Genomic DNA, 12,511 nt, shown 5'->3' with positions numbered 1-12,511 from the left:
TTAGTGGGCATGATTGGAGACGATCGAGGGGGGAGGGGGGGACACTGACCTTTCATTGTTTTGATAGGATATATGGTGGCAAACTTCACGAAGATCAGCGCACACACCAGACTGGCAATCACCTTCTTTACGACCGCTTTCACCGGCGATGGTTCGTGTACGATCTTCTTCTCGATGTCGTACTTTGCCTGTGGGGTAAAGAGTCAAGAGCGAGAGTAAGTCAACGCCAATAATTAAAAGTCTCTTCTCCAACTACTTACACTCGCCGACGTGTGCTTGATGATGTGGCAGCCCTCGATGAAGTCGATGTAGTCCTTGTAGAACACCAGCGGGCCCGCCATCAGCCCCTGGAAGTGGAGCGTGTAGGAGAAAAACTCGAGCGGCGAGGGCAGCTTCCGGATCGCGTGCTGCTGCTGGCTCTGGGTCAGATCCTTCATCTCGCGCGTGAAACCATCGTGAATGCTGAACGCCAGGCTGGTCACCTTCTGCGTGATGATCATCAGCGGACCGGTAATGTCGAGCGAGTACGACCCATAATCGTAGTACTGCCGGTGCAGATGGATGCAGGACAGATAGAACAGTGCCACGACCATGACGAGCCTGTGCAAAAGGGCAAGCGAGCAGTTAGTTTTGTGTGTTATTCTGGAGCGTTTTTTCCTTACCGTTGGACAATTTGGGGGTTCTGTGTGCGGATGACGACATAGCAGACGGCGGGCAGGCCGGCGATGTGGATCGCCTGCTGGCCGAAGCAGAAGTAACCGAAGAACAGACCGATCACCAGCCCGATCGCGTGCCGCGTGCTGGCCGACACCTTGGACGGGTGCAGGTAGGAGCGGAAGGCTGACGCCAGCAGCAGCGCCAGGAACTGTGTGATGAGAAAGTTAACCTGCAATCGATAGGAAACAGAAATTGGGAAAGGGTAAGTTAAAAAACGCCTTAAGATATGCAACACAATCCAATTCGCCTACAAGTATGCAATTCGCACAGCAAAAGGCACAACATTCAGTCGTCAAGCATCAATATTATAGAAAAGAACCTATAAACACACAAATCAAGCCCTCCGTACTATCTGTGCAGAGATTGAGTTGAGTTGAGTGCAAATTCCACTTGACCCACAACATAACTGGAGGCATCAACAACAAAAGAAGCGGGTCACTTATCAATTTCGCTCGCATCTCTCCTGCAACGATGCTATCAGTACCAGTTAATAATAAGCAACGGGCAGGGCAACGGGGCAGACAAACAAACCATCACACACTCGGTGTCGCGCCATCATACACGTTGATTATCGTGGGGCACACTCAGACAACACACGGGACAAGTTCAACGAGTTCGCGCGCGATTTCCTGGCAGCCCAGCCAGCAGCCCAATCACGGAAAGCGCATGATAATCCGCGTGATGAACTGTTGGCTCGCGCGTATGATAATGCTGAGATTGTGCCAAAGCCCTGAGGGATGGACCAGTAGGAAGCGGCGGCAAGATGATGATGATGCCATCTATTAAGCGATTTCAGACACGAGAGAGAGAGAGTGAGAGACAAGTAAATGTAATCCAATTGTAAGGTTAAGCCAATTGAAGTGGCGGAATTATGGTTTATCAGGACTGATGATATTCCCATTTCAGCTCCGTCTGCATGCTTCACGAACCCCGTTCCTTTTGCAGGCCAAGAAACTCTCCTTCATTACGGTTTCATTTGTGCACGTCTGATAGGTGGGAAGGTGGGACCACCATTTCTTACATGACCCATATTTCGACACAAATTTAAATTAAACAGCGCCACAGCACCTGCGCTTTAGTGTGTGTGTTTAAATATCGCTCACAATGTGGTACCCACCACCTTGCTTCCGGCCCCCATTTTGGCACCAAAACTCGCAAAGGAGATTTTAATACAAAAAAACCTCGTGCGACCATCCAGCTGTGTGGCACACCACAAACGTTTAGGTGAGGAGAAGGAGGAGTTTGGCACCGAATGTAAACAAAATCCGAATCCAGGAAAATCCGGAAAGACCGGATACTTGGGCTTGGATACGGGCGGATCGGATCGGGGTCAAGGATTTAACGTTGAGCCCAAACACAATGCTCATTCGGCATTGGTCGCTTCGTTTTACTGTTGTGTTTAAATAATTAGGTCAATACGCAAAGAACAGGAAGCGAGGGCATTAGTAGAATAGGAACTTTCAAGCGATTGCCAATGGGTGTTGAAGCAAACGTTTCAAATGCTTTGCGGACTCTTTGAGTGGAAAATAAAGTAAAGTCCTTTTCAACTGAAAACTCCAAATGAAGACTTAGAACAATTAAAAGATCGTTATCGTACTAAATTAAAGAGACATCAGCTGTAATTAAAAACCATTTTGCTTCAAATAATAGCATTAATACATCAATTATAAGTTAAAAACAAACAAACAAACGACTAATGCCAACCATTTCTCATTTGTTCCAAAACGGTGAGCTCATCTCGAAAGCGCAAAGAGTGTGTGTTGCGCAAATCCAGCCCTATTACGTGCTCGTGTGGTCGCCCGATATACCCGACGCCGGAGTGCTGCTTAGTGGGTTAGATTTCTCTCCTCACCGCGCTTGGATCGACCTTGACCATGAACCACCATGCGAGAAGCTCGGTACGGACGGGGTTGTGTAGAAAAACGGGTTTAAGCGCATCACACTTAAACGATAGAGCTGCCGCCACCAACCAACGTGCGCGCAGGGGCGGGTTAAGCTGCCCACAAGATGTGGGGTGGTCGTTTTGTCTATATTTGCCGCGCATTCACATATGCACAGCTAGTAAACTTAAGGGCTAATTTTTTTTCTCTCTTCCTCTCTCTCTCTTTCTCTAAGGGACATAAAACAGAGCATAGTTTTCCGACGTGCTAGAAGAGCTCTAACGATGGTGGTGACTGGACTTGGGGCGTGAGACCTTGGAGAGACATGGTTCGGTGAGCGCATAAGTAGTGAAGCTAAGCACGTGTTTGTACAAAAAAAAAGCGGGTTTTGCTTGCCGTGCACTAGCACAAAATGCATTGGCGCATGGCGAACAGGAGAGGGAAGGGGAGAAGGTTAAGCGCTTGCCGCCAGCAGCGACATGCCAGCAGACGCACACAACACCTTGAGCCAGTTTACGATTTGCGAGAGTTGTTTTCGGAAGTGAGTTTTAGTTGCAAAATGTATTCCTTTTTTTAACATAAAATTATACTTAAATTGACGATCAAAATCACTGAAGTAACTTCAGTCTCAACAACACACACCGAGAGCCCTCACCAACATATCCTTTAATTACGCCGCTGTGTTTTAAACTTACATATTTTATTGCCCCAATCTCGACGAGATAGCCTCGTATCCGTTCGTGGAGCAGGTCACCTTCGCCACCGGTGGCGTTCTGGGCATCCAACCGTTCCATCACATCTAACGACCTCCTTCTGGGAGTGGGGGAGCTTACGAGGGGAACAACGGAATGATGACGGAATGTGTGACACACAGCACACAGCAGCTCACAAGGCACTTGATCTGTTCAACTTTATTTGCAAAGAATTTGCACTACACACTATAAACTTCTTGGGTGGTATTCGGGTTCCGCCAACACCACCACCACCGTTGGGGGCGGACTTTAACGGGCGAACTTTCCCACCATGATCGATGAGCTGTTGAGTGTGGGGGAGAGGACAGGGGTTAAAGAATGTAGGAGGTTTTTAGTTACAGAAGAAGCGCTCTCAGTAGAGGTGTGATGTCTGAACCGCACCCACTACTCCGATCCGACTTGGGCTACTGTTAGTTCGATTCCGATTCCGGGAAAAACGGAACCACTAGTACCGTCTGGAATTGGAGTCACGTGGAGTCGTCTGGAGTCCTCCGGAGTCGTCCCCGAAAATTACGGACGCTTCTGAACGATACCAGACGACGATTCCGGATGACTCCGCCCAGATAACAACTAGTTCTTTTCAGAGTTGGAGTCGTCCGGAGTAAGAATCGCCCGGAAGCCGACACACAACAACTCTGGACGATTCCAGACAATACTAGATAATTCCAAACAACTATTCCGGATGATATCACGCAGATAACCATTAGTTCTTCCCAGAGTTGGAGTCGCCTGAAATCATCCGGAATCATCCGGAGTCGTGTGGAGTCAAAGTCGTCCGGAGTCGGAGTCGTCCAGAGCCGGCTGGAGTCGGGCGGAGTTGAAGTAGCTCGGAGGCCGACTCTAGACAACGATTCCGGATGACTCCAGATAATGCTCCCGGAGTCAGTTCCAACTTTTTTGAATTTGGATCGCAATTGACTCCGGATTACTGCCATCCTTTCCCATCACTAGAGCACAAAGGAAGAGGGCAGCAAGCGCGTTACTGTTGTTTTGGTTCGTTGTGATTTATATGACATTTATGGAGGAAGAGAAGTATCGGAGAGCGCGCGCTCAGTAAATGCGCACAGTTTAGTTGCAAAAAACAAACAAAAATCCCAAGAAGAGTTATTCCCTACCCCCAAAGGAGGGATCGGATTAGCTGCCGGTCGTTCGGTCGGTCGAGTGGAGATCATCCGGGAAAAACGGAACAAGAGGATTGGAAAGACGCTCGTTTGCGTAATCGACACCCAACTATTACATGGCACAAGAACAAAATCAGCAGTAACAGGAAGATCCGTATCGATGAAAGTTAAACAAACAGCATGAAATGGGTGCGAGGAAGGGGATGATGTTTTCTTGCCCCCCATGAGTTGGGGGAATTTTGTTTGCCCAACTCTGGAGAGCCGGAAATACGATCCGAAGATAGAGCACACACACAAAGACGCAACCTTTGGGGGTTAGAGAGGCCATTTGGCGCGGGGAGGGAAGGGATGACAACGACAGTAAGAATGCTTCATAAAATACAAGATTCATACGACAGCGAAATCTCTCTTTCTCGTTCACTCTATCAGTGCTCGTATCAGCAGTCAGATCCGTTTTTCAGCCCACCTCTTGCGAATTGTTTGTGTTTTGCGCTTCGTTGCAAACAATTCATCACGTTCAATTTGAGCGACAAAATCAGCGAAAACTACTACGGGAAAAACGTTATTAAAACGCGCTCCGTTTTTTGTAATTAAATATCCATTTAGTGAGCGTTTAGCGTTTGAGCCAGTGCGCAGCAAATGACCCGCAACTGAAATGAAGGTTCTGGTTGATGCATATTATTTTAATGTCTTTCCGCTCCAAGGTCTTCTCTCTGCTCTCTCTGCAGGCGGTGATTTGAGACAGGTTGAAAAAAACAGACACTAGACAGGTGGTGCAACTAACATCATCACCCCATCATGCCTTTCCCAATTCGGTATCGACATAAATCTCCGCCACATCCAAATATGCTTGCGTTGGGGCCACCACCGTCCTTCCTCCAATCGGCAAGGCGACGATAAACGCCACTCGAAATATGTATTGCATTTTTAAGCGCCATTGGGCCACGCGGTGGTCCGTGTGGGTGGGTTGTGGTGCTGCTGTTTGCTGCCCTCCTCCATCATTAAAATGATGTGGAAATACTGCATATCAAAGCCAAAAAATAAAACATTTGCAGCACTCTACCGGAGCACGCACATGCACACTGCTGGTGTGGTGTTGTGAACCTCTTTTCCTCCTTTTCCACCATGGAAGCGGCGTTACAAAAGGGTCCGCCGTCGTGGCGGTGGGTTTGACCCTTTCCTTTTTTTGTAGGAGAGGTCTTCGAAATCATGCAATCGAAGCGAAGCAGTTCAATATGAATTGGAAAAGCTCCTGCTCCTGCACACCAATCGCTGCAAAATAAAAATGTCGATTGCGGATCAACTTTCCGATGGAAAGGTTAAGCTGGCCTGCATTATTATTGGGGTGAAAATGAGGGGGTAGGGTATAGGGGTGGTGACCGAGTGGGTGGTACGCGCGTGACGATTCCATGGCCTGTCGATCGCGTGGGTATGTGTGTGTGCCGATTGGGTATGAATTATGGCCCAGGGCTAGCGGTCGGTTAGTGGAGAGAAGTTGAAATTTATACCGCACAAAGAACGAACAGAACGAAAAAAAACCATGCAATACGCCGACGTGTGGGTGTCGGATTCACATGATATTGTTATTTTTCAAGGAGAGAACACACTTTTATTCTCGGTTGTTTACTCAAAGGAAAAAAGTACATGGAAAAGCTTTTAGAAAAATAAGCAGAATCCTCCTGGTCACGGCACCATACAATGTTTGAAGCGATCTTTTGAGTTCGTTTTAATCCAAATTTTCCAAAGGTTGACATTAGGATAGAGCAGGGAGCATTAGAAAATTCATCCCCGCATTGAACTATTCTTTTTAGTAAGAATGCTACTATCCCCGTTATTGCCCAGCAACACAGCAGGACCACAGGACCTTAAAAGCATAAACGGACGAAAATTAGGCCATTCCTTTCGGGGGAAAAAAGCTCGACATACTTAAAAATAGAACGCGCCCACACAACCCTTTCTTTGCACACCAAGAGAAGGAGGAAGAGTGAGAGAGGGAGAGAGTGAGAGAAAGGCATAACAGCAGCGACGTGCAGTGCAACTTACCGAGGGAGACACATTGAATAACAATAATGATAAATAATTTCACACGAAACAATTTGCGAAACACAAAAGGGCGGCAATCGATTTTCCTCGACGGCGTCATATCAATTTTCCTATTTTATGTTGTGTGTGTGCCGAAGTACATCCACCCAAACACAGTACACACTCTAGTGGTGGGTTATACGATTCATTACACGACCCCACCCGGAGTCGGGAGCGAGCCAGTCGGAATCGATTCTGACCCGTGGGTGCAGTGGGTGCTTTCTCGCACCTACTCATGAGTCGGGTCGATCCGAACTCGCTGCACCCGCGGGTCGGAATGAACCCACCTTTTCTCGACCCGACCCGAACTCTCTGCACCAACGGGTCGGAGTCGCTTATGCTTTCTTGCACCTACCGGAGTCGTTGCACCTACTGAACCTACTTGTACCTTTTGGGTCGACCCGAATGACTCCGGGTCGCTTAAGGATGGCTCCGACACCCAATAGGTTCGGGTCGACCCGCCCATCACTAGTACACACACACACCATACAAAAAGCAGCGAATTGAATTGAAGTCTCGTCGTCGTCGTTGTGGTCGTCGTTACCGTTGTGTGTGGTATGAGTATGTGGAGTGTGGTCTCTCCCCATCGCCAATATATAATTGCAAAACTAACCGAAACCGCATTTTTGTCCTATAAAAACGGATCGACGGGCTAAAACCTACCGAACACAAACACAATAAACAATAAACGGGAAAACGGGAAGGAAAAATCGACTGTGTGGTTGCGTTTGTGCCCCCTGTATCATGTGCGTTATGCGATATCGAGCGTGTCCAATTGCTGCTTGTGTGTGTGTGTGTGTGTGTGTGTGTGTGTGTGTGTGTGTGGCGGGAACTCGGGCAAGCCTTAGATCTTAATTGCTTTTGTTAATCTAATCGTAGCTCGTTCCGAAATTCGCCAATTTCACGGAGCACCCGACCGACCACCAGGGAAAGACGAAACGAAATGGAATTGTGACGCCCGCCTACACCCACACACACAGTACGCAAGGAAAGCGTTTTGAGTGGGCAGAGGTAAGGTGTAGGGAAGGATATTATATCCTTCCCCATTTGCTGTGTTTCTTCACAGAGGCTAGAGTGTTGTAGTAGTACTACGCCGTCACCATCGTCGCCATCGTCGTCGTCGTCTATCTGTTGCGTTGGTGTCCCTTGGGAGTAGGATTCGGGTGCCAAAATGGCGGGCCATCGTGGAAAGCGTCGCCATCGAAAGGCAAGAGTGGCAGCAGCTGGTCGTGTTCGCTTTCTTGTGACGCCGCCACAACAGCAGCTCGCTTTTCCCACTGCATTACAGAGCATGGGGGAATCGGAATTCTGTAAACAAACACCAACAACTGGGCGAGAGGTTCTTGTGACAGTGTAAGAAAAAAAGAACCAGAACTTGGAATAACCCACCAAAAAGTCATCATAAAAGTCAACTCTCGAAATGGTTGACAATGGTTTTGATGGTGATGGCCCGCCGCGGCCAAAAGGACACCCCTTAATATGTGCGCCAGCAAAAACCGGCCAAAAAATGCAGTTAAAATCATTGGATGGCTTTATTCTACCCTTCCTCAGAGACACAGACACAGTGTGGTCGTCGTCGTCGTCGTCTGTTGAGCAAATAAAAATGTATTTGAAATGATAAATAAAGCAACACACACACAAAGTCGAGCCAACCATATAAATGTAACGACATATCATATCATTTGAACGACTTTGTTATTTACCACGGGGCCTTGCCAAGCCATTCACATTGCTCTGGAAATTACCATTTTCCACGACCAATTAATGTTTCATACCATTGCTGCTGCTGCTTTCATGCATTGCTTCATGGGAGTTTAAACCGAACGCAAAAAACAAACAACTTCTATGGCAAGCATAAACGCATTCAAGCGATAAAGTATGCAACAGGTGTTGTTATTGGGTGTGTGTGTGGGGTCAACTCCTTTTGTCCCATTTACGAATGTGTGCGTGTGTGTGTCTGTGTCCACACTACACTCAATCTACTACTCCATAACGGTCCACTGGGATCAATTTCGGGTGCGTTAATTTATCTACGCTCTCTTGTTGCCGCTTCCACACGCTCGCCCAGCAGAAGCAGCAAATGGGCAATATTTAGATGCCACTTTTCGAATTAACATTCACAATCAACCTACCCCCTCAGAACTGGTGGTGTGGTTGCGTGCCATAAGGTCGTAAAAGTTCGTCCGAATCGCAAAGCGGACCGAATGATAATTAAGTTGCGAATGGAGCGGGACAGCGCAGGCCAGAACACGGGCCGGAGCAGGGCCTGGCAATGATGGTTCTTCTCTTAGAAATCGCACCGTCTGCCACCGAGACGCGCATCCTTATGTTCGAGTTCAACTTTCATCTCTGATCTGTGGTGTGTGTGCGTTCTGCGTGTCCTCCTTTTTTGCTCTTCGAACATTGGCCCTCCGGACGTTTGGCGGTGTCAAAAAAGTAATGACATGTTGCTTTCACATCGAACCAAATTACTATTCATCGAGTCCTTTTTTTGCGTGTATCTTTCCGTTCCCCCAGAAGAAGAAGGAGGAGGAGGAGATGGAAGGGTTGAGATGGAGGAAAATTCATTAGCTCCATCTCTAGCCTGGACAGGACAGGGCGTGCTGGCGCATCGAAGTGGGGTTAAAGGCGTTCTTGTGCGTCCGTGGCCTCTGTTTAGCACCAGAGGGAAGGAAGGGAAAAGGATTCGGGACCAAAAGAACAGTAACATATTGGTGCTGTGTGTTATGCAATACGTTTCAGACGAGGATCACGCCGAGTTTTGCATTGTTAGATGGTGGTGGTGGTGATGGTGGATTAACTCGAGCTTTTAGATTGGTGTTTGAGACCTGGACCTTTTTAGGTGGGAAACGTTGACCTTAAAGAATTGTTCAGACAACAACAGATATATTAGAAAATCACATTTTGATGAAGCCAATTGCAAGCTTTTATTTCACTTGAAACCATTCTTGGGGCTAACAAAACTAACATTGGAATATTTGGAAAAGCTAGTAGATGATGTAGATAAACTGATTCTCTTCATCATATTTAACCCCCTCAGAAATTAAAACGCAAGGCGACCATTATTAGTTGCTCCCATTCCTCAACATCCATGGCGCAAGTACTTCTGGGCGACTTCTTCATAACCATGCGATTCCACAGCCATCAAACACGCTCTGTATGATTCGCATAATTTCGCGTAACAGACCTTTCGTCTACCATTCAACAGTTTGCGAGGGCAACAGTCTCCCCAGAGAGAGAGAGAGAGAGAGAGAGAGAGAGAGACGAGGAGGGAAAGAGAGTCACAAAACTTCCCCCGTTCAATGTGATAACTGCTGGCGCTGCCGGGCCGGCAAAGGAGCCGTGGGGCTAAAAGAAAGCTCGTCAGTGGACAGTGTGTCTCGCCAAGGCAATGAGAGAGAGAGACAGAGCGAGTGCGAGAGGAAAAGAAGGATGGAAGTTTCATTTGAATTTTCTTCACGCACGCGTCCTTCTCGCCGCCGCCACACCTTCTAGGATGAGCGTAGAGAGTTTTGGAAGGCAAAAGGATAATGTAGTCAGCGCGAACAACCCCTACGGGCTCTCTTTTCCCGGTCCTCCCCTTCCCTCCCAAAACCGGAGTCATCAGCAGCCACATGGCAGACCATTTCCAATTTCCATCAGGAGGTTCTTGCACTGTGTGAGTGTTTGTGTGTGTCTCGAAAGAGCTTCGCACGGAGCTCGGAGCTGATGAGTGGAAAGGAGGGAAAGAAATAACAAGCGGCTCATCCCGTACAAGCAGAGCACAACCGTTGCCGTGAGCCGGGAAAATGTTGGTTTTCGCTGGAATTCCCTGGCTTCTTGGTGCGGTGTGGTTTTGCATCACAAGAAGCGTTGGAAGTGAGAGGATATAACGCACACCACCACCACCAGGTAGGTAGGGAGGAGGATCTTCTTCTCGCTTTCGTGCAGATGAAACGCAATAAACGCAATAATGAAGATTAATCCTGTAACCCAGGTAGTGTGGTACGTGTGCGTGTACTCCAATTTTCCCTTTACACGTGTTGAACATTTGTACCATAACCAGAAGCCCGAAATGGTCGAGAAACTGTGTGCGAAAGAAAAGCGAGCTTCCTTCTTGCGCGCTCTTGCTAAATGGAAATCCCCCGAAGGATTAAGTTTGGGTCAAAGTTTCTACGAGCGAGCGAACGAACTACGGGCCACGTCCCAAAAGCTTGTCTAGAAACACACACACCCAGGAAATGGGATAAGCACGCCGGATTCTGCCCAATCCCTCTGTCTATCATCAGCAGCATGGAAGGGGTGGTGCTGGGTCTGTGCATGGTTGATTGATAGCAATGGGGATTCATATTTGATAAGTTCGATAAACTTTTGGCCTGCTAGCAAAAAGGCGCAGGCCAACAAAACGGACCTTAAACTTTGGGAAATTCAATTCAACCAACCCCCCAATGGCAAATGGCCGTCCACCAAGGAAGGGAGGCGAGAAGTTTGAAAATGACCCGATGGCAATTAGACGTTTAAAATCACTGCCTAATCATGTTTCCGACAGTGTGTCGGCCCTGTAAGGTTGAAGTGTTTTAGATTGGGATTTGCCAAGGGTGGTCCTTTGCTAGCCTTAGATGACTTTAACTCGAGAAGAGGTGGATCATACACCACTTTGCAGCAAATAATAAAGGCAACTGAAAAAGGGGTTTCTCTTTAGGTCTCGATCATTCATTCTCTCTCTATCTCTCTCTCTTTCGCTCTTGCTCTGTCTCCAGCACACGCACAGCAAGGATGTACTTTAGCCAGGCCTTTGATTCGCAGGATGTAGAAGACGGTGTCTCGTCCCCCGCACACTACTACAAAGCTTTGCATGCAAATCGATTGACCTATTTTAACAATCGATAGGACCACACCGTTTCTCCATTTCGTTTGCCGCGTACGTAGTAGTGTAGCAAGGCGCAAAAAGGCTTTCCATCGGTTGGAGTTAAGTAAAAGCATACTACTTCCAAGAGTGAAGGTCACCCTCCTTTGGTTTGAGCTTTGAGGATGAATGATTGGAAGGGGAGTTGTGTACAACAGTAACCTGATAACCAACGGAAACTTTACAAGAAAATGGGCCACACCGAGAGCATGAAAGGTACACACACACCATAAATGAATTAATTTCAACCATTGGCAAGGTGTCACCTCGTGTAGGACACCATCATTCGAAAAATTAATGCCTTTTTACCTTTGCCAAAAAGATGGCACTAGAACCTAGTTCTTCGTGGTTGGCTCATTTCATCGCATCAAAAGTCACGTCACGGGGCAAAATGCTTGTCGGTGCCTGCCTGGGTGTGTGACCGGGGGAAAATTCCCCACCAACCAAGCGAAAGCCCATTAATTCATCGTTTTCGCTTCTCTTCCCATCCCATCATTTGCTCGGACGGAACGTTCGGTACAAGTAGCAGCCCGCCCATCAACAGTTTTGTTTTTCCTCCGCTCCGACCACAGGCACACAGCAGCTTTTCCATTTCCTTCTTAGTGCCTCTGCTGGGTTGGTTTCCTTTCGGGGGGTTTTTTATTCCGTTGCTTCGTGCTTCGACATTTCCCGCATGTGTACACACCATCACCACCACCACCAGCAGCATTTAATCGGGTGACATTGATGAGGTTGAGGTTAGAAGGTTAACGAACAACACGAACCTTCTTGGGGAGGAGCTGTGTAGGCTGTGTGTGTGCGTGCGGGGCTGAGTTTTTCCCTTCCTTTGAGATGGATTGATGAAGAGGACACAGAAGAGCACACGGTCAGTGGAAAAGTGGGCATATGAATTTGATTATGTCATATGTGCTGCCGCCCCGTATCCTCTTCCTTCCTTTGTTTGTGTATGTGTGTGTGTGAATGCTGACCTAAAGTGCATCTTTTTGCGGGACGCCGATGCTTCTCATTTAACGGGAGGACGGCATTTTAACCGACGCAAATTCATACCGTTGCCGTACGAAAGAACGAAACGGG

The 12,511-nt window shown here is 47.8% G+C and overlaps 1 protein-coding gene across 6 annotated transcripts in view; it reads right to left on the bottom strand.

Annotated features, from left to right (window-relative positions):
* The window catches only part of LOC120897691 (lysophospholipid acyltransferase 1), a 28,481-nt gene that overhangs the window by 3,868 nt on the left and 12,102 nt on the right, over positions 1-12,511 (bottom strand). For 4 of the 6 annotated variants that reach the window (XM_040302722.1, XM_040302723.1, XM_040302725.1 and 1 more), the window contains exons 3-5: positions 663-886; positions 261-600; positions 50-188 (exon numbers count right to left, since the gene is read on the bottom strand). In XM_040302722.1, the coding sequence (XP_040158656.1) occupies positions 50-188; positions 261-600; positions 663-886 (703 nt within the window). Of the gene's footprint in view, positions 1-49; positions 189-260; positions 601-662; positions 887-3,292; positions 3,633-12,511 lie in introns of all 6 variants that reach the window. The other 2 variants (XM_040302727.1, XM_040302728.1) reach the window with 1 other exon arrangement.

Source organism: Anopheles arabiensis, chromosome 2, assembly GCF_016920715.1.
Source record: "Anopheles arabiensis isolate DONGOLA chromosome 2, AaraD3, whole genome shotgun sequence".
Taxonomy (NCBI): domain Eukaryota; kingdom Metazoa; phylum Arthropoda; class Insecta; order Diptera; family Culicidae; genus Anopheles; species Anopheles arabiensis.
This window is presented reverse-complemented; position numbering and strand designations above follow the sequence as displayed.